General features: G+C 43.7%; 1 protein-coding gene across 3 annotated transcripts in view; it reads right to left on the minus strand.

Moving 5' to 3' along the window:
- CAPRIN1 (cell cycle associated protein 1) overlaps positions 1–23208 on the minus strand; it is a 77595-nt gene that overhangs the window by 41370 nt on the left and 13017 nt on the right. For all 3 annotated transcript variants that reach the window (XM_045015071.1, XM_045015069.1, XM_045015070.1), the window contains exons 3-4: positions 13603–13665; positions 8849–8935 (exon numbers count right to left, since the gene is read on the minus strand). In XM_045015071.1, coding sequence (XP_044871006.1) covers positions 8849–8935; positions 13603–13665 — 150 coding nt within the window. The remainder of the gene's footprint in view (positions 1–8848; positions 8936–13602; positions 13666–23208) is intronic.

Raw genomic sequence — 23208 nt, forward strand, 5'->3', positions numbered from 1 at the left:
GACAGTGGATAACACAGAGTCCAAACTGAGTGTCTGCTGCTGATTGTTGTTCTAAAGCATAGCGTTTAGCAGAAGTATGGGCGGATGTCAGTCATAGGACACAGACGTCGTTAACACTCTGGTGGAGTGTGTGGGAACTCCAAGTGGAGGTTGCAGATTGCTGTTTTGATAGCACAAATGGATACATCCAGATATCCATTTGGATAGTCTGTTTTGAGAAGGCTTGGCCCTTCAAACATTCTGTTATGGAAATGAAAAGTTGAGATGATTTTCTGAATGATTTTGTTCTATGTAGAAAACTAATGCTCTGCAAATGTCTAGCGCAGGGGTTGGCAACCTTTCAGAAGTGGTGTGCCGAGTCTTCATTTAGTCACTCTAATTTAAGGTTTCGCGTGCCAGTACTACATTTTAACATTTTTAGAAGGCCTCTTTCTATAAGTCTATAATATATAACTAAACTATTGTTGTATGTAAAGGTTTTTAAAATGTTTAAGAAGCTTCATTTAAAATTAAATTAAAATGCAGAGCCCCCCGGACTGGTGGCCAGGACCCGGGGAGTGAGAGTGCCATTGAAAATCAGCTCGCGTGCCGCCTTCGGCACGTGTGCCCATAGGTTGCCTACCCCTGGTCTAGCGTGTGGAGTGAGGCCTCCCTGCTGTCAGTATGGGGCTTCAGATTTTTTTTTTAACAGTTAAGTAAATGGGCTGATTTAAATGAAAAGGGGAAGCAACCTTGAGTATGAACTTAGGGTGCAGTCGTAGGATTACCTTATCCTTAAATAATGTAGTATAAGGTGGGTGTGCCATTAGGACATCTAATTCTCCCACCCATCTTGCTGATGTGATGTCAATTAGGAAAGCAACCTTCACTGATAAGTGCAACAAAGCAAGCTGCAAGGGATTCAAATGAGTTTCCCATGAGACTGCACAGAACAAGGTTGAAATCCCACATGGGAGTAGGGTTTCTTAGTGTGGGATAAGTGTTTTCTATGCCTTTAAAGAAGCATTTAGTCATCAGATGAGCAAAGATAGCAACTGCGTCCACTTTGTCATGGAAGGTGGTGATGGCAGTCAAATATAATCTGACTGAGCTGGTGGATAGCCCTGATTTTTTTAAGTCCCAGAATCCTCGACTATATACTAGGTATACTAGGGCCGACTGTGGAAAAAACTGTTTGTCCTGGCACCAAGTGCTGAATCGTTTCCACCTACGTGTGTGTCTTTCTTGTGCTTAGTCTATGACTGTTCAGTAGTATATATTTCACTTCCTTGGAACAGTCCTTCTCGACCCCCTATTAGCCATGGAGTAACCAGGCCTTATGGCAGAGTACTGCGAGGTTGGGGTCACGGACATGCTCTGCATCCTGTGACAGAAGGTGAAGCACTAAGGGAAGGGTTCGAGGCAGTTTCACTGCCATCTGTCTCAGGTATGGGAACCACATTTGTCTGGGCAACGTGGGTGCAATGAGAATGACCCTAGATTTGTCCTGCCTGATCTTGTGAATGACTCAGTTCAGCAGTGGGATCAGAGGAAAAGCATACATCTGTGGCGCTTCCCATTTTATGGAGGAGAGTGTCACCCAGGGAGTGGTGTCCCAATCCAGCCCCGGAGCAATACTGTGGGCACTTGGCATTCTGAGCTGCTTCAAATAGATCTATGGAACCCCCATAGGTTGAATATGGCTTTGAGAATTCCAGGATCCATCTCCGACTCATGGGTTTGTGAGAAATCCTTGCTTAGTTGGTCCACTGTTGTGTTCTGACATCTCAGCAGATAGGATGCCAATATCTCTATGCTGTTGGTGATGCACCAATTCCAGAGGCGTATTGCCTCTGCACAGAGAGGGTGTGATCGTGCTCCCCCATGGCGATTTATACAGTACATGCATGCTATATTGTCTGTAAGGATCTTGACGGCATTGTTCTTGTTTAAAGGGAGAAAGTGCTCGCATGCGTTTCGGACTGCCCTTAGCTCCGATGTTGGACTCCACTGTCACATAAATGTGCTCCCCAACCAACTAGAGAGGTGTCTGTCATGACTGTCATGGTTGGAACTTTTTGTTGGAACTTTTTGTTGGAAAGGGATTCCTGAGCAGACATTCTGTGGTTGTGTCCACCTTGTTAGCTAGTCTTTTACCCTGCGGGGCTTCTGTTGAGAGAATGCCTGTGTGTTATATACACTGTTCAAAGCCAGGCCAGTAAGCATCACATGTGGAGCCTGGCATATTTTACGATAAACACTGCTGGCGACATGTGGCCCAAGAGTTATATAGATGTTTGGCAGATGTTTGTGGGCTGTCCATCATGGTTGAAATTAGGCTGACTAGAGTGAGAAAACACTACTGGGGTAACATTGCTGTTTCTGTGAGATGGTTGAAGTAGGCTCCTTTGAATTCCAACTGTTAGACAGGAACCAGGGTGGACTTCTGTACATTTATTTGTAACCCATGGTCTGTGAAAAAGGGTTATCGTGGTTTGCATGGCATTTATTGCACCTTGCTGCATTGGTGCCCTTATAAGGCAGTATGGAAATATCACCATTCCTTGTTTGCAAAGGTGAGCTGCAACAACACTGAGAACCTTGGAAAAAACTCTCTGGGCAGTTGATAGGTCGAAGGGTAGCGCTCTGTATTGGAAATGCGGATTCCCTTGGGTGAATCTCAAGAATCTTCGATGCGCCGGGTTAATCTGTAATATGAAAATAAGCGTTCCAGAGGTAGAGGGCCGAGAGACAAATCTCCTTTCTCGAATGCCAGAATTATTGTGGATAAGAGTCACCATTTTGAAATGTCATGTTCTCACAAATTTGTTGAGTTTTCACAAATCCAGGATGAGTCTCCACCTGTCGTTCTTTGTCTGAGCAAGAAAATAAATGGGAATAAAAAACCTCTCCCTGTATTCATAGAATGCCAGGGTTGGAAGGGACCCTCAGGAGGCCATCTAGTCCAACCCCCTGCTCAAAGCTGGACCAATCCTCAGACAGATTGTTGCCCCAGATCCCTAAATGGCCCCCTCAAGGATTCAACTCACAACCCTGGGGTTAGCAGGCCAATGCTCAAACCACTGAGCTATCCCTCCCCCTGAGATGGTACAGGTTCTACAGCACCCAATTGTACGAGGTGGTTTACTTCCTGTTGTAACAAGTGCTCATGAGAGGGGTCCCGGAAGAAGGATGGGGAAGTGGGGTGGGTAGGTGGGATAGAAATGAAGGGGATGGAATAACCCTTCTGGATAATCTCCAGAACCCATTTGCCTGTTGTGATGGTGTTCCAGACAGGATAGTATGGTGACAGACGGCCTCCAAACAGGCAGGAAACCGGATGTGGTTCCAGAATCAGAGAATGTGGAGGTCTCCTGCCCTCGACCACACCTTCAAAATGATTGTCTGGAGGTAGATGGTTGAGACACTGAAGGCTGATCTTAGCTCTGCTAACGTCTGGTCTGTCTTTGTTTACGTCGTTGGTCATACTGTCTTTGGGACCGAGAATATGGGGTAGACTAGAATCTCTGGTTCTAAAACTTGCCTTGTTTCTTTTTGTTTGCAGGTACATATATGCCCAGGGTTTTTAAGGTTGCCTGTGAGTCCTTTAAGGTGTGTAAGGACACATCGGTTTTGCCAGCAAACAATTTTTGACCCTCCAGCTGTATCCTCTTCTGTCTCTAAGGGTGCTGAGACAGCTGGTGAAGGGGACCATGTTGTTCTGGACCTCGGTGGGTTAGGGGGCCTGAGGTTTTGGGCCATATACTTAAGGCTCAATGTTTGTCACAGAGGTCATGGATTCTGTTACTTTCCAGGACTTCAGCAGCGGCCCGTGCGGCTGGCCCGGGAGCCATCTTAGCAGCTTGGGCAGTCTTGGGCCAGTCGTACTGGCTGTTGCTGGGGCAGTCTCAGGGCCACCTATAGCAGAAGTTTAGGTGTGTGTGTGGGAGGGGCGGGTGTTTCAGGGCTGGAGACTGGGGTGTGGGGCCGTGCTTACCATGGGGAGGGGAGGTGGGGGGGGGCTCCCCAGAAAGGCAACAAACTCTCCTCCCTCAACTCCTAGCTCAATGTGCTGCCTCTGCCCGCAGGCACTGCCCCCGCAGCTCCCACTGGCTGCAGTTCCCAGCCAATGGGAGCTGAAGAAACAGGACTTGGGGCAGAGCAGAGGCATATAAGCATACGTTGCCACTTCCCAGGAGCCAGGCAGCGAACCTGCCCCAGCCCCACTCCCAAGTTTTAGTCAGGTGTATATAGTAAAAGTCATGGACAGGTCACAGGCCGCAAAGTTTTATTTACTGCCTGTGACCTGTCCATGACTTTTACTAAAAATATCCATGACTAAAACATACCCTTACCTATACATTGCTGTGTTTGCCCCAGCCAGTGCTCTTACCCTTCACTGGGCTCAGCTGCTAGTCCTAGGTGGGCTGCGGGAGGTCAGGACTCTCTCTTCCCCTACAAAGAGCAGCCAGGGCTGCAGACACATCCCCTGGTTGCAGGAAGTTCCACACCCCTGCCTACCTGCTTCCTGCCCCCACTGCTCCTCAAATCACAGTTGGAGTGGAGTATGGGGAGCTGTTCTCCCATCCACCCAACCCCATGCATCCAGACTCCCTCACCAAGCTTCATCCTTCTGCACCCAGACCTATACCAATCACCTGCACTCGAACCCCAACCCCCCAGAGCCCTCCTGCACCCAAATCCCCCGCTGAGCCCCTCCTCCCTTAATCTGGACCCCCACCCCTGCACCAAGACCATCCGCCGCTGAGCCCTGCACTCAACCCACAAAGCCCCACCCCCCATGCACCACCCTAACGAGCCACTACACCCCCCAAACCCCACCCCACCAAGCCCCCAGTACCCGGACCCCTCCCTCTGCTGAGCCCTCCTGCCAAGTCTCATTCCCCCACAACCAGACCCCTCCCCCTGTTGAGGCCCAAACACTTCACCTGGATCCCCCTGCAGAGTCCCATTACCCCTGCACTCAGAACACCCCCAACTAGCCTCCATGCATCCAGATTCCCCCACACTCTCACACCCCACTGAGCCACCCTCACCCAGATTGCCCCACACAAAACCCTCTCAATCCACATCTAGATACCACCACACTAAGCCCCCCCATCACACTTGGATCCTGCCCAAGCCTACTTGCCCACTCCTGGTGCGGAGGGGCAGGCCCGGCCCTTGCACTGTGTCAGAATTGGATGCGGCATCAACACTCCCTTGCTCGTTGGATGCTGACTTGGCAATCTCCCACTTCCGTGAAACCAGTGGCCTGTGCTCCCCACTGCCATGCTGGAGCCTCCACATTTATTTATTGGCAAATAAAACTTGCAGAATTTTAAAATATTGTGTGCAGAATTTTAATTTTTTTGGTGCAGAATTCCTTCAGGAGTAGCAGTATGAATGATGAGGTTTAGCACACCTTGCTATGGTTGAGGCAGTGGGCGGAGGAAACAAAGAAAGGAAGTTCACAGGACTGGAAATTTCTACACATCCAATGGAATTTCCAATAAAATTAAAATGTTAAGATGTATGAAAATAAGTATTAATAGTTTATCATTGTTCATTAGAAGATTATTTTAACCTATAAACAACATTTGAACGAAGAATCTTCAATTTAGTAATATCCAGTTAACTTTAAGACTCAAATTTTCCTTTATGAGAGCCACGTCTTATCTGACTTGACAACTTTCCTGTATTCGTATGTCCTCTCAGAGTAATAGGGTTCACTCAGGCTTGGATTACACTACAGAGTTAGGTGGATGTAACGCAACTTACGTCGCTCTAACTCTAAGTGTCTACACTACAACAGTGCTCCTGCTGATGTAAGTCGCCCACTACATCAACTTAACTCCACCTTCACGAGAGGTGTAGCCCTTAGGTTGATGTAGGGTACGTCTACACTACGGGATTATTCCGAATTTACATAAACCGGTTTAGCAAAACAGATTGTATAAAATCGAGTGCGCGCGGCCACACTAAACATATTAAATCGGTGGTGTGCGTCCACGGTCCGAGGCTAGCGTCGATTTCTGGAGAGTTGCACTGAGGGTAGCTATTCAGTAGCTATCCCATAGTTCCCGCAGCCTCCCCCGCCCCTTGGAATTTCCGGGTTGAGATCCCAGTGCCTGATGGGGCAAAAATCATTGTCGCGGGTGGTTCTGGGTAAATGTCGTCAGTCACTCCTTCCTCTGGGAAAGCAACGGCAGACAAGCATTTCGCGCCTTTTTTCCCTGGATTGCCCTGGCAGACGCCATAGCATGGCAATCATGGAGCCTGTTTTGCCTTTTGTGACTGTCACCGTATGTGTACTAGATGCCGCTGACAGAGGCGATTCAGCAGCGCTACACAGCAGCAAGCATTTGCTTTTGCATGACAGCAGAGATGGTTATCAGCCATACTGTACCATCTACCATGCCATAAATTGGCAATAAGATGATCATGGTTACCAGTCCTTTTGCACTGCACCATCTGCTGCTGTCATAAGTGCCCCTGGCTGAGATCAGCCGGGGGCGCAAAAGCCAAAATTGGGAATGACTCCCTGAGTCAATCCCTCCTTTTTGGTATCTAAAAATAGAATCAGTCCTGCCTAGAATATGGGGCAAGTGTACTAGAGAACCAGTGTATCATAGAACCAGAGAGCATAGCTGCTCTGTGTCAGATCCCACAGAAATTATGAGCTGTACGCTATTCACAGGGGGTGCTCCTGCAACAACCCCACCTGTTGATTCCATTCTTCCCTCAGCCTTCCTAGGCTACCGTAGCAGTGTCCCCCCACTTGTCTGATGAAGTAATAAAGAATGCAGGAATAAGACACAGTGACTTGTTATTGAAAAATGAGTGGAAGGCAGCCTCCAGCTGCTATGATAGTCCAGACAGGACATTAAGCAGTGTGGGGGAGAGGAGCCCAGCATCCCGCTGCTAGTCCAGGGACAATTGAATCTTTTCTTTACACATGAAGGGCGGGGGCTGATGGAGCTCAGCCCCCTGTTGCTATGATGAAGACGGTTACCAGCCATACTGCACCATCTACCAGGAAAAATCAGGAGTTTTTTACACAGGCGCCCATGGTCGACCTCACTGGATGCTAGTCGGCATGGTTACCAGTCCTTTTGCACTGCCCCATGTGCCAAAAGGCTGATGATGACGCTGGATAGCAGTCATATTGTACCATCAGCCACCCATGGCGGGGGGGGAGGGAGCGAGGATGTTGGTGTTGACTGCTGCAGCATCGCGTCTATCTGCAGCATTCAGTAAAGATAGGGTGACAGAGTCAAGAGAGGATTGTTTTCCCTTTCACTTCGCGGGGGGGGAGGGGGGGGAGAAATGCCGAGCTATGCCCTGAACCACCGCAGACACTGTGTTTGACCCTAGAAGCATTTGGAGCTCAGCCAAGAATGCAAATGCTTTTCGGAGACTGCAGGAACTGTGGGATTGCTTGAGTCCTCCAGTCCCCGCTCCCCCCCTCCATGAGCGTCCATTTGATTCTTTGGCTTTCCGTTACGCTTGTCACGCAGCAGTGCGCTGAGTCCCTGCTATGGCGTCTGTCTGGAGGTTTTTAAAAAATGCTTTTGAATTTCGTCTTCTGTAACAGAGCTCTGATAGAACAGATTTGCCTGCCCTTACAGCGATCACATCCGCATGGTCCATGCTGGAGCTCTTCTTTTATTTTGATTTTTGACTGCATCACCACCCATGCTGATCGGAGCTCCACGCTGGGCAAACAGGAAATATTCAAAAGTTCGTGGGGCTTTTCCTGTCCAGATCTGAGTCCAGATTGCTGTCCAGAGCAGTCAGTGGTGCACTGTGGGATACCACCCGGAGGCCAATACCGTCGATCTGCGGCCACACTAACCCTAATCCGATATGGTAATTCCGATACTAGCGCTACTCCTCTCGTTAGGGAGGAGTACAGAAATCGATTTAAAGAGCCCTTTATATCGATATAAAGGGCCTCTTAGTGTGGACGGGTGTGGCATTAAATCGGTTTTACGCTCCTAAAACCGGTTTAAAAGCGTAGTGTAGACCAGGCCGTAGTTAGGGCAACGCAGTGTTCATGCTGGCCCCACAGCCCAAACCATCAGCTTGCCACTGGCAGCTCTGGCTGTCAACCCCAGTACAGAAGGGCTACAGCTATCAGTGCCACACAATGCAGTAATTACTGTGTTGGCTGTTCATCAACCTAACTTAGGTCGACTTAATTTTGTAATGTAGACAAGGCCTAATTTATCTGAGGCAGAGACTATAGTTTATTATGGCACAGTGGCCTAGCATAAGGGGACCTGCAATATAAATATTTAAAAAAAACCACCACCACTCAGCTTCTGAACAAAAGCCTAAATATATCTGTGGCATCCCTCCTGCTTCCTTTTTAATTTGTTCGTTTATGACAATTTTACCATTACTGAACTGGTGGGTTACTGTTGTATACCACTCATGTTATGTGTTCAGTAGATTGTGAGGCATTTCATTATTTTTGGTCACGTTTTGTCAAGTGCTTTAAAGGCCTTAGAATTCAAAGAAGAAAGTAATACATTAATTTTTTTCATGCTGCTAAGTGTTACAAAAAAAACTTTTAAACAGACTTTTTGAGCTCAACTTCTTTTAACAGGAAACCAACTTGTAACAATATACTGAATTGAGTCTGAAAGACTCAGAAAAAGAGTAAGTCAGAAGTTTAAATGCATCCTTATTTTCAGGCAAGTGTTTAGCATGTTGCAATTTAAGAAGTCAAATATACAAAATATAACATGCATTAGGTTCTTTCTAGATAAAAAGTCATTCAATATTACTTATTTGTAGAAAACAGTTTAGTTTTTCCTATTTCAACTGTTAGCCTGCATCTGATTTTCAATCCTTTACTTACATCTTGGCTCAGAGCCATGAAACTCCTCTGCAGTTCTTTAGCAAATTCCAGGTTATTCGTGACCTCCTGGTACTTAGACACTGCATCCTTGAAAAAAAATTAAAGCGACACTTACTACAAAGAAAGAGATATGCACTTCCAAGTGATAACTTTCTGCATAAAGCACTGCCTTGCCCTAAAAATAAGTTAAGCATCTTTAAACAATAATGAGACTACTAAAAATGAGAGGTTAGGGTTGGATATTTGAGGCTTCAAATATATCAAGTAGAAGAGACATACAAATGTTTGAAGTATTAAGGACTTAGCTTTCTGGAATAAAGGGGCCAGTGTGCATGTGCACACGCACGAGAGAGTTGTTTTAATATTTAGTTTGATCACTCTATTTTAGTCAACTAAAAATGGGTAAAGTGTCATGAAAACAAAAAGCAACTCCTAGAAAGTCATATGCAAAACAAAACATTTTGAAGACTAACCCAGGTCAGACTAACCTACAATTAATGCAGTCTAGAAAAAGGGTGGAAAGCAGGATGGATAAAAACTAAGGATTTTAAAGAAAAAAGCAAAAACCTGATATTTAATTTAATACATTTCTTTTTAAAAATTAACGTTTAAAATAAAATTTTAAATTACCAACTATGTTAAGGCCTACTTTTACTATAAGAAACGGTTACTTTCTGTAACTGTGGTGCTTTAAGATGTGATGCAGATGTGTATTCCACTTAGGTGGGTGCATGCTTAAGTGGAATACATGCCTACATCTATGTGAAGACGACTCTGGGTTCAGTTTAGTTAGCAGGTGCAGAGAGAATATTTTCTTCATTTGGACTAATTCATTCAAAATTGAGAAACTGGGGAGCTGAAAAAGCAGGAAAGTTTGTTTTCCTCTTCCAAATTATGAATAAAAATCAAGTGGGAGAGGATGAGATCTACTAATTCTAAAAACCAGGAGGACATGGGGCCAGATTTTCAAAAGTTATTTGAGTACATAAGATGCAGACATGTGACTAGTGAGATTTAGATGCCCAACCTGCTTTGCAGGGTGGATTAAAACAAAAAATTTAAAAATGATTTTTTTTAAATTGATTTTATTTAAATAATACATTTTTCTTTTTAAAAGTAAACCTATTTAAAATGAAATCTCAATTAAGATATGTTAAGGCCTGAACTTCTTATAATCTCTTAAAACATTTAAATAAAAAAACAAATAGGCTGAATCCATAAGCCTCTATCAAAAACATTAAAGGCTGCTTGTCTATTTAATGAAAGAACCAGCAGAAAATCTTTTGAGGTCAAGCTTTATAAATTTGGCACAATAAGTGAGCCTAAGTAATTTGGAAGACTGTCACTTTCATGAAACATAGGCGAGCAGGAACTTCAGCTCCAGTCACTTTTAACATAGGCATATTTGAAATTTTTCCCAGGCTGACCTGAAAATCAAATTAATTCACTGACTACAGTCAATCCCTCTGTTTTATAAATCATTTAGTTGTAAAAAATGTGAAATGTTTTAATAAAGACAAGTTTTGTATCCAAAACATTTAAAGTTGTCTTGGTTAATAAATATACATTTTATGCACCATTTTGTGTTTAATTAAATTTCAGTTACCGTCCTAATGCAGCTTAACATGAATCATGAGCAAAGTTAACTTGTAAATAAGCAACATATCATTCACCATTTTCTAACATACTATACACACTCACACACCCCACTTACTAGGAATCTGAAAATATTAAACTAATCACTTAAATGTATATATACTCCTACCCCGATATAACGCGACCCAATACAACATGAATTTGGATAAAACATGTTAAAACAGTACTCTGGGGAGCAGGGCTGCGCGCTCCGGGGGATCAAAGCAAGTTCGATACAACGTGATTTCACCTATAACTTGGTAAGATTTTTTGGCTCCCAAGGACAGCGTTATATCAGGGTAGAGGTGTAGTTACAGTGTACCTTTCTTGGTAGCAAAAATGTATCAAATCTAGTGTAAAGGCTCTATTTAGCACCTTTCATTTGAAAATAACTGAAGTACAAATGGAAAAGGGAATTAAAATTGCTGTTACTTCAAGGCACTTGGTGATTTAAAAATCAATCGACCCTGCTGCACAGGCACTTTTGAAACCACATACACACCAACTCCTCCCCACTGGTGACCTATCTGCATCTTTAGGCATTGTGATCATGATGGTGGCAATATGTCCATTCACTAACAATAGTTAATACATCCTTTGCTGAAAAATCATTTAATTCTAAAACACAAAACATGTGCATTTAAGGTAGTTTTATTTAACTAATGACAAATTTAAAATGCTGTTTGCGTATTTTTAATTTAATTTCAATTTCCATCCAACTGCAACTTGACAAATCCCGAATAAAAATTTATCTGGCAAATAAGTGTCATTCACCATTTCTGAATAAATGATGAGCAGTATAATTGCTTAAGTATTTGTGGGCAGACATAATAAATCCTCTAGGTTAGCAAAAAGTGCAAAATGTAGTGCAAATGGTATATTTAAATGGCAAATTAACATGTTTTAATGTTTATACCAATCAGTGAGAATGAACTTTTTCTTAAGAAAATAACTAAGTACAAATGCAAAACAAGATTAAAACAGATAGTTTAAACCAAGGTTTCCTGCTTGCTGATTTAAATCATGATTAAAATAATTATTATTTAAAGCAATAGATCCTGGTAGACAATTTCCTTCCTAAGCAATTTTAAACATTTGCTCACGTCTTACATTTATATTCCTTCATCCCTTCCACCAAAACCAGGCCAGACTCTTGCAAAACTCTGAAGTTCTACACACAAGTTTGAGGAAGGAGACACTAGACAGCTGAAATCCCTGTTGGGGTAGAATTAATGGTGGAGCATTTTTCATGAATTATGATTTTGCTAACAGAGATGTCTCTCTCAGGGTGAAGGAATAGAGGATATGTATAATTTGTTGCCTTTAATTTTTCCACTCCCTTGCTTTAAGTTCTTTTAGGTGTATTACATACAGCTAGCTTAACTGACACAAGGCAGTGTTTGTGTAATTAGGTTCTCAGGTGGTTTGTTTTAAAGATAAGTGATTTTGAAGATCACCACTCAAGTGACTCAGAAGCAAAAGTCCCACTGAAAACTAAATGTGGATATTCAGTGAAGTAACGGCACTATTCAGAGATAGGATCTTTACAAATGTACTCATTACAATATTAAATATCATGCTCTTCATGAAATTCTCTCATTTCCCCAAAAGCTCCACTCCTGATTATGAACAGCAACAGAGCTAGATGAAAATTTCTGAACAAAAAGCATTACTATCTGAAAGTTTTTCCCCCAAAAGTGAAAATGTTCATAAAATATTTTCTATGTTAAAAAAAATTAAGTACCCCAGAAAATTTAGCCTGTAGAGTTTAGTCGTTGGTTGTCTTCACATTCAGTCATTGTCTTCTGTCAAGTAGCCAGTGTGGTCCAAAAGGTGGTTAAGCCTGTGGGGCCCAAGGGATCAAGTGGCCCAGTCAACTAGCTAGCCCATGTTTTCAAACTGCTCTACTTAACAGTTTCATGAACAACAGTATTTGTGACAAAGCAACAAGATATTTAGGCTTTATCTAGACTGTGCACCTTTTAGCGACACAGCTGTGCCGCTACACCCATGCCACTAAAATGCTCACAGTGTAGCTGCTGCTTGTAAAATGCTTTTGGAGGGGGCTGAAGCACTGTTCAAACCAGCGATTTTCATCAGTAAAATTTCTGTCATGACAAGGGGGCGGGAGGGGGGGAGTTAAATAACCCTGAATGACAGAAGTTTTGCTGACAACATTCCAGTGTAGACAAAACTTTAGATGATAATCCTGTTTTAGGAGATTGTTCAGATAGGTCAGCAGCTCTGGTTCAGATCTAGGTCTTCATCAAAGCAGCAGCAGCTGTTATGCTGAAGACCTAATCTTTAACAAAGTTGCCCTTCTTTTGTAAAAGATCTTCCAATGTAACAAATCCTCTTCAAATTGCTAACTCCATGTATCAGGTTAGCCCTCAATTCCAGACACAGAGAACATTAATGGGGCATATGAGAAAGATGGTGTGGCTACTCCTTTCTTAAATCATACCAGGCAGCTTTCACATATTATGAAGAATGAGAACATCAAATGTAAATCATATTTTCCCTCAGCTAGCTATAGCACATAAGGATTCAGTTATGGTCAATGTTAATTTATTTCACCTTGTTAATTAACCAATTTATATTAGCCGAGAGAGGCCTAAATTATCACCTATGCACAAATTGTTCAGTTTGTATTTTTTAAGACAGAAGGGTCCAAAAAATTATGGGTCTCAAAATGTGAATTTGGGAGCCAAATTTTAACTGATAGATTTTCTTGAAACTCCCCCAAAACTTCAAGTTTGATTTTGAGATTATGTGCTGAACTTTTGGTCATTACACTGTTTTCCTATAAAAGAGGCTGAACTCCTGCTTTAGGTGTGAAACAGAACATAACCCTAATTATGGCACCACAACAGATCAATTTCAATAGTACTGTTAAAATATTTAAGTCAGTTTTCACCACAGTATACTAACAATTGTGAACCTAAATAAACAAAAATACCAACACACAAAATATATCGTTGTAGCTTTTCAATCATTAGTATAGCTGAAGCCAGATCTACTCAGTTATTTTTAAATTTGAGTTCATATTAAAAAAATAATTAAAAAAATCAAGCACTGACAGCCCGTTAAAAGAGATTTGTGGAAGTTGCAATTTTTACCAATTGATCTTGATTAAGGCGCTCTCCCTTGTTCATTCGATCCTGGTAATCATCAAGTTTGCCCTAGGGGGGAAAAAAAATGCTTTTATGTTTTGCGTACTACAAGTCATAAAGCGTTAAGCACAAGAGAAGTGAGAGTTATGTTACGGTTCCTCCCGCGCTGTCACAATACCTATTTTATATGAAATTACATTGTAACAGAAGGTGCAAACTGACATGACTTTGTATACAAATATCTGAACTCATTTTACATTTAAAAATATACTTTTACAAGCAGGAAATATTTTAATCTCATTTACTCTGTTACTAAAATGCACATCTTAGTGACCTTTCTTGCAACCACCAGAAAGTTACTTTGCATCAGCATTGAAAGTGACCTGCAAAGAAACAAAACGAGGTGTGTGTGCCCTGTTTAGTTTCATGATCCATAAAGACAATTCGAAGCTTTTTTCATTTTTGTTTTTCACAGTAACTACCCAGGGTCTATCTGCTCTGGGAAATTCTAAAGAACAAGAACCAGAGAAATACATCACAGGTTTCAAGAAAGTGAAACCTGATTAACTGGGAAGAGGCAATTTTTATTTATGATGTTTAAGCCTTTATTTTTGCTAACATTCATTTTCCTAATATTTGACAGAAAAACCTTTTAGGATTCAACACCTACCCCCCTGCAGTTATGGGCTGAGAAAACTGCCAATCCATATGTGACTCTATTAAGTCCTCAAGTAAATCAGGAAGGACCAGACCAGACTTAACATTCCTCATATTTAACGTAGGACACCTCTATACATTAAAAGACAAGAAGGGTGCGCACACATTTCTTTTGCTGGTGACTTAAGAGTTAAGCCAGATAGGCAAATATCTTCTAATTCCTTTGTGTTCATTTCCTGCTAACCCAAAGAGTGAAAAACCAAGCTCAGTCCTGAACTAAAATCTTATGCACTGCACTAAACTGACAGAGATGCGACTCCAAATGAAATGAGACTCCAAAACCAAGCTTGGTAAAGTCAAACCAATACTCTTCAAAAGCAAAATGTTTAATGTAGTTAGGTAACTGCTAACTGTCACTTATCACTTAGTTTACAAAACAAAAATAGTTAAGTACTTCCTAAATCTGGAGTGGGCAAACTATAACCTGCGGGCCGAATCCAGCCCTCCAGCCGTTTTAATCCGGCCCTCGAGCTTCCACTGGGGAGCGGGGTCTGGGGCGTGCCCCCCTCCAGCTCGGAAGCAGGGTTGAGGCTGTTCCACACAGCTCTTGGAAGCAGCGGCATGGCCCCCCCTCCAGCGTTCCAGCTGGGGAAGAGGGTCAGGGGCCACGCCACGTGGCTCCCAGAAGCAGCAGTATGGACCCCCTTCTGGTTCCCACGTGTAGGGGCAGCCAGGGGGCTCTGCTCTGCACGTTGCCCCCGCCCCCCCCCCCCCCAAGAACCACCCATGCAGCTCCCATTGGCCGGGAACCACACCCAAAGGGAGCTGCAGGGGCAGTGCCTGCAGACGGGGCAGCGTGCAGAGCCGCCTGGCCGCGCAGGAGCCACAGAAGGGACATGCTGCTGCTTCTGGGAGCTGCTTGAGGTAAGCACTGCCCAGAGCCTGCACCTAAGCCTCTCCCCACACCCCAACCCCCTGCCCTGATCCCCCCTCGGTCCCAGCCTAGAGCACCATCCTGCACCTCAAACCCATCATCCCCAGTCCCACCCCAGAGCCTGCACCCCCAGCTGGAGTATGCGTTCCTTCCTGCACCCCAACCCTCTGCCCCAGCCCTGATCCCCCTAGCAGCCTCCAAACCCCTCGGTCCCAGCCCAGAGCAACCTCCTACAGCCCGAATTCCTCATCCCCAGCACCATCCCAGAGCCCAGACCCCCAACCAGAGCCCTCACGCCCTCCCCCACACCCCACTCCACCACCGCAGCCTGGAGCTCACTCCTGCCCCCTGAACTCATTTCTGCCCCCCCGAAGCCCACACCCCTAATCAGAGCCCTCACCCCCTCACACAAACCCCAACCCCAACTTTGTGAGCATTCATGCCCCACCATACAATTTCTATTCCCAGATGTGGCCCTCAGGCCCAAGAGTTTGCCCACCCCTGTCCTAAATGATACACTGGCCACGTAATAAACACACTTATCAAACAAAGAAATGCCTATTTTGTCAAAAAGAAAACTGCCATAACTCTGACCCATGTTATTTCTGTGATCTTGATTTTAATATTTAAGTATTCTCTTTTCATGTGTAAAGTTCAATGTATTTATAACAGTTTTTCAACAAAGTGTTCTGCCATTTCTTGCAAATAATGTTTATACACTGATTTATGTAATGACTATATGGTATGATTTGAGACTGATCAACATGCTTCAATGCGCACATACAACTTTCATTTTTCAGTGGTTGTATGTTGTATTTATATTGGTGAAATCGATTTACTTTGGGTCAGAGTTAAGGTTTGCGTGTACAGTTAACCTGTACAATGGGAGATGTTAAGCGAAATTGTTTAACACTTATCTTACGATAGAGTACGAGGTTAGACAGAAACCAAAAGAACGTATGCTGCTGGGTACACAGAAGTTTGGACTCTCGGCTGAAGCTCTACCTAGACTGCCCCTATGCAACTTGGGAGGTTTTGAATTTGAAGGGTCATCAGTTGGCTCCTGAGAAGAGAGGGACCAGGATGACTGAGGGGATTGGAGAGTCAGACTGCAATCAGGACAGGAAGTACTACCAGGCTCTTAAAATATTAGGTTTTCCTTCTGCAAGTAAGCAGCAGAAGGACCACTGAAAGCTGCTGTTATGTTTATTCTGGTTAAATAAAAGTTCAGTGGTTTGTTTTTTTTTCAAAAAATTTTCAGAAGTCAGAGTCAGTCAATCAGAGTTTTGAAGAGACCTGCAGGGTCCCTGAAACAGAGTTATGACAAGCAGCCAGGATCGCCTGATAGTTATAGGCAAGTGTCCTGAGAGGAAACTTAGAGGGGCTAAAAGGGTTGTACGAGTAACTCAAAGATCCCAGAGTTTAACAAGGTGTGTGCCAGACCATGACAGTTGTAATGAAACATTTCTTAATGTTTAAGAATTAGTCCAGACTGCACAGTGCATCTTGGGAGAGTGTGCCACAGTGCCCTGAAGTGCAGCTTTGACATAACTCTGAGCTACCTATAGAGTAGCCAGAGACAAACAGTATAAAGGGAAGCCCCAGCCAGATACTCTACATTGGCAGCAGGGACAGGATAGCACAGGATCTTCCCATGGCCAGCTATGCTGGCTTCAGGGCCAATCTACTTATATTATGAACACGGAACAAGCTGATGTTCTTAACTACTGGTTTGTTTTTAAACTTGGGTTCTTTAAATAATTTGACAGATAATTACACTTTACTTGGAAAGGCTGTCTTTTTAAATAAAGTTTTAGATTTGTCAGAGTTTCTTTCCTCCATTTCCTCCCCCTACCCCAAAAGCATCTCTCCCCCCACCCTCCTCCTTGGGCATATAAATTTATTGGTCACCAGATTATTAAACCAGGACTGGTGTGCACCAAGCTAACATGAAACTGATAAGACATTCACATATGTTGCATGCAGTATAGTTGTAGCCATGTCATTTCCAGGACATTAATAATCAACATAGAAGACACTGAATTTAGCTGTCTGAAATGGAAGCTCTACAACAGAGTTTCTCAAACTGGGGGTTCTGATTCAAAAGGGGGTCGCAAGACAATTATAGGGGGGCCATGAGAATGGTGGCTGCTGGCCAGGCGCCCAGCTCTGAAGGCAGAGCCACTGCCAGAAGTAAGGCTGACACGTTATGGGGGGAAGGGTCACTTTTTTGGAGGGGCTCATCACAGTGTGAAACATTTTCAAAAGGAGTCCTAGCATAAAAGTTTGAAAACTCCTGCTCTACAACATGAAGAAACAGGAAGCAAAACTTAACAGTGACATCTACTTCCTGAGCAAATGCAAGAATCAAAACATCATCCCCTGTAACCATCTATAACTAGGGCCCTACCAAATTCACAGCTGTGAAAAATACTTCCCAGACCATGAAATCTAGCTATTGTATTTGAGGGGAAAAGGCTGCGGGCATCACAGTCGGGGACTCATACTGTATGCCAGACTCTAGCTTTCACGAGGGAGATAAAGGCAGGAAGCAGGAGTGACCTTCCAACAGCTAGGAGAGGTTCCCAGAGGTGGGTCTGACACCAGTCCTGGGGAGCACCCTGTGTAGGGCAAGAGGAAGTCCCATCCCTCCCCAGCCTGGCAACCTCTGCGGCTCCAGGCCCAACCCTCAGAGATTAAAGTGGCCACAGCACCCCCTTGACCACAGTCAGTTGCCCACTCATAAGGCTGTCCCTGCTCCCCCAAAAAGTGATGACCCCCTCAACCCCATACCATGCAACCCTCACTTCTTTGCTGCTGTTGGTGGCAGTGCTGCTTTTAGAGCTGGGCACCTGGCTAGTAGCCCTGCTCTCCAGCTGCACGGCTCTGAAGGCAATGCTGCCACCAGAAGCAGCATATAAGAAAGGGTGGCAATATCGCGACCCCTCTATAACAGCCTTGCAAACCCCTCAGCCCCTTTTTGGGCCAGGACCCCCAGGGTTACACCACCATGAAATTTCAGATTTAAATATCTGAAACTGTGAAATTTAAAACATTTTAAAAATCCTATGACTGTGAAATTGACCAAAATGGACCATGAATTTGGTAGGGCCCAATCTATAACCCTCTGACCACTACATACAACTCTAAATATGCTGACTAGCTCTGCAGACACACTTCAGAGAAACTGAGGAACCACTTACTTCACCTCACATACTCCAGAAGGGACCACCTCAAAAGTGAAAAATCACATGTGCTCACTCACTGGAGGGAAAACAAAATAAAACAGGAAATCATGCAAAAAAAAGCACAATCCATTTATCAAGACTGAGTTGGAACTGAATTATCCGTACTTGCTTGAGCTGGATTATCTGTACCCATTCACACACTTTCATCACTGTGCACAGTGCTAAGCTAGCCATGTACAGATATTCACCCATTCACACTTCCTTATACACCAACATCCCTCAGAATGACAGCATAGCTGCCTGCTTCAAATTTTACAAGACAATGGACAACTCTCAGATATACACCCCAAATACATCGCCAAACTCATGCATTTCATCCTCACATAACCATTTTACATTCAACAAGAAACACTTTGTCCAAACCATGGGAAAAGCCATGGGTACTAGGATGGCACCGCAATATGCCAACCTCTTCATGGTCCACCTTTGAAACGAACTTCTGGATCAATGCACCACAAAGCATCAAAGATATTTTTATCCTCTGGACAGACATCTTAAACTACCTCACAGATTTCCACCACAAGTTCAACAACCCTCACTGGTCCATTAAAGTCTCTCAGGAACATTCCCACATAGCACCAACTTCCTGGACATCACAAACAGCTTTAACAAAGGAACCCTACAGACAACTATATACAAGAAATTCATGGATCACCACAACTACCTTCATAAATCCTGTAACCACCGCAAACACACCAAGAAAGCTGTTATCTTCAGCCAGGCACTCAGATACCACAAAATATGCTCTGAGAAGTCAGTCCAGGATATATACCATAACACACTTAAAACTTCCTTCACCAAACAAGGACACTCCACCAGAGAAGTAGATTGCATCATGGAACAGGCCTCCAAAATACCCCAAAAGAACCTATTTCAATACAAGGGGAAAAAACCCACTGACCACCTAAAACCCCACTCTGAAACACATACAGGGCATCAAACTACAACTCATACTTTATAGGGGCCCCATCCTGAAAAAGAATCTTTCCTGAACCCACTCTTCTGGCCTTCCAAACAACCCCCAAACTTCTCCATGCTCATCAGAAGCAAGTTCCCCACAGATCAGGACACAACAACCCAAAGCAGCACTAAACCCTGCCATAACAGATGCAAATCTGCAGACATATCTCCACTGCTATAATGATCAAACATACCTTTCAAGATCAATGGATCCTACACATTCCATATCACATGGGGTATACCTCATCCAGTACATTAAATGCACCAACAATTATTCACCCAGCGAGCTTGTCCAGTCAATGACAACTACTCCTGACACCACTGAGAGCAGGACTGGGCTTCCCTGCCACAAAAACCCTCTGCTTAAATACAACTTATTTTCTTTAGAGACAACCAAGTGCATGAGTTTAAAGAAGATTACATGGAAAGTCTGAAGTGGTAGAAATTAATAATAGCACTAGAAGACAAACAATGGTCAACAAGAGTTAGTATTTCAAACTGCAGTAATTTTTAGTGGCCTCTATCAGAGGGGTAGCCGTGCTAGTCTGGATCTGTAAAAAGCAACCAAGAGTCCTGTGGCACCTAATAGACGAACAGATGTATTGGAGCATAAGCTTTCGTGGGTGAATGCGTCTGACGAAGTGGGTGGTCACAGACGAAAGCTCATGCTCCAATACATCTGTTCGTCTATAAGGTGCCACAGGACTCTTCGTTGCTTTTTAGTGGCCTGTAACTCAAGTCAAATGATAACTTCTCTTCAAACTTCAAAAATTCCCCTTCTGCCTTTAGAATTAATTTAGCAATTCTTAGAACAAGGTAGTCATCCCAAGACAATTACAGAGACCTAAAACAATAACCAGCTTTCATTATAAAGCCGTTTGTAATTATGGATTCAACACTTTAATCTACACTAAAATCTTTACCAATTGCTATAAAGCAGGGGTGGCCAACTTGTGCCTGAGAAGGAGCCAGAATTTGCCAAATGTACATTGCCAAAGAGCCACCGTATTATGTCAGCAGTCCCCCATCAGCTCCCCTGCCCCACCAATCCACGCCTCTCCTCCCTCCCTGTGCCTCACACAGGATGCAGGAGGCTCTGGGGGGTGAGGAGAAGAGCGAGGGCATGGTAGGCTCAGGGAGGGGGGCGGGAAGGGACAGGGCCTTGGGGGAAGGAGTGAAGTGGGGGCAGGGCCTGTGGCAGAGGCAGGGGTTGAACAGTGAGCATTGGAAAGTTGGCACCTGTAGCTCCAGCCCCGGAGTCTGGGTCTATGCAAGTAGCTGCATACTAACCTCTGAAGAGCTGCATGCAGCTCCAGAGCCACAGGTTGGCCACCCCTGCTATAAAGCTTTGAAGACTAAGACAATGTATAGATATTAAAAGGAGTGCTTGCCCACGCAATTCAGATTAATGTTTGTGAAATACAACATACTGGGAAAGATATTACCTTGAACAACCAAAATTCAAGTCAAAACTTTGTTTTAAAAAAAAAAAACAAAAAAAAAAACAAAACCAAAGAATATCCTGATAGCCATAATACCAAAAAGACTACCACAAAAATCATAACACTCAAATTTTCTTTTGGGGGATAATCACTGCAAAGAATATTCTAGTTACAGGTTGTAACCTATTTATTTTAAAGAACAGGGCTTTTTAGTTTTAGTCACCGGTCAGTTGTTCTTAAAATTGAGAGGTCACATATCTTGGGAATATAAGATTAATACTACACAGAACTATTTTTAGTCACTTGAATTTAAGGTTGGAGAAGAACTACAAGAATCAAAATATATTACTGAAAAGTTAGTCCCAAAAGGACAAAAACTTCCAGTGAATGTTTCCCCCTTTTATATTTTGTCACTAACCCTACTACTTAGCACTACATCTGTGGGTAATCCACGATGAAACTTTTGACACCAAAGGACTTCTCTGTCTTCACTCAGGGCTTGGCTACACTTGAGAGTTGCAGCGCTGGGAGTTACAGCGCTGGTCATACAGCTGTGAAGGGAAAGCGCTGGTGTGTGGCCACACTCACAGCTACCAGCGCTGCAGTGTGGCCACATTTGCAGCGCTGTTGGGAGTGATGCATTATGGGCAGCTATCCCAGCGTTCAAGTGGCAGCAACATACTTTTCAAAAGAGGGGGGTGGGGTGGAGTGTGACAGGGACTGGGGGAGAGAGAGAGAGTGGATTTTTGGAGCCGACACTGTGTATCAGCTCCCTGCCTTGCAAAATCAGAAATTTTCTCCAACCCCTTACTCTTAACTGCAAACAGCCTGCAAACCAGATAAGCAGCTGCTCCAACGGACTCCCTTTCTCCCCACTGCCCCCGCTGTTTCTATCCTCAAGCAAACACTCAACCCACTACCTTGCTGTGAATGAGGCAGGCAGGCGGATATCTCATTTCATTGCTGTGATCAATCTGTAAGTGACTGTGAACAAACAGGAGCTGTGTTTGTTTTTTAGATAAGCAGCTCCCGGAGCCCCGAGTTCACAACAAAACAAAGAGAGGCAGCATAACAAAACAAAGAGTAATTTAGTTAAAAGCATTCTGCGATATCTCCTAATACCCTGGAGGCCAATAACACGAGCAGCGCTGCATCACCAGCGCTGCACTCATTATACCCCAAGCAGACCAGGTGTACAGCCAGCGCTGCAGCCAGGGAGTTGCAGCGCTGGATGTGCCTTGCAGGTGTGGACAGTTACTAAGTTGCAGCGCTGGAAAGCCTCCACCAGTGCTGCAACTCTCAAGTGTAGCCAAGCTCTTAGAGACAGTAAAGCCAACACTGGGATACTGGTTTTAAATCAGCAACTTTAGCAACGCAAGGACCCCCATTTTGATTTAAAAATTTTCACAGACCCAACCCCACACCCACCCACAATACCCCATCCCCACCTCACCTCTTCCCACCACTGCCCCCCTCTTTCCAAGCGCCTCCCCCGCTCCTCCACCCCCCAGCACCTCTTTGCACACCTCTGAACAGCTGTTCCCCAGCATGCAGGAGGCACTCAAAGGGAGGAGGAGGAGTTGATCAGTGAGGCTGGCGGACCTCCCTGGGTCCGCAGACCCGAGTCTGAAAAATGCTGCTTTATATAGAAGCATTGTAAAAGGTAATATAGGTTAAATCTTAAACTTTTCCTAGCTCCATATTTAATACCATCTGAGGCTATTATAACTGGAAGAATTTTCAAAGTTTAATTTATTTTTCAGTGATTTGCACAATTTTACTATATTTGTCCACGGAAGGGGAATGTTTGTCTAAAAGAACCGTTTCCATTAGAATTCTAAAAATTGACACACATTTGATTTTGTAATAACAACAACTAAAAAAAAGCTTGTTTTTAACTAGATGTATGTTTTGGGCTAAATGTGACCTAATAGTTGCTTTAAAGTTATTAAATAAGGCCTGTTGGATCCAACCTCGTAACAGCAAACTTGGTCTTAAAATTCTATTGCTTACATATAAGATTTAGTACAAGTCTACCTAGACCTAAAAGTTAATGTATTCATATCTCTGGAATTTTCATCATTTCTATATGACTGAGCATATTTCATGTTCCTATGAAAAGCTGTTTGGAGATCTGGATTCAACCACTACTTCGTGTCCTGTCAGTTTTAAATTCCAGAGTCAACTAAAGCCATCAAAAGGAATCACTAATAGTAACCAAAACAGGAAGGCACAAAAGGAGGGGAGGGGCAGAAAAACAAATACCATAGCATGATTGTGTTCTAGGTTTAAACGTTTCTTTAACCATCATTTGTTGACAGTGACAAAGTTCTGATTGAAAGATAAAACAGATAGTGAAAGCTTCTGAAAC

Source organism: Mauremys mutica, chromosome 4 (genome assembly GCF_020497125.1).
Source record: "Mauremys mutica isolate MM-2020 ecotype Southern chromosome 4, ASM2049712v1, whole genome shotgun sequence".
Lineage (NCBI taxonomy): Eukaryota > Metazoa > Chordata > Testudines > Geoemydidae > Mauremys > Mauremys mutica.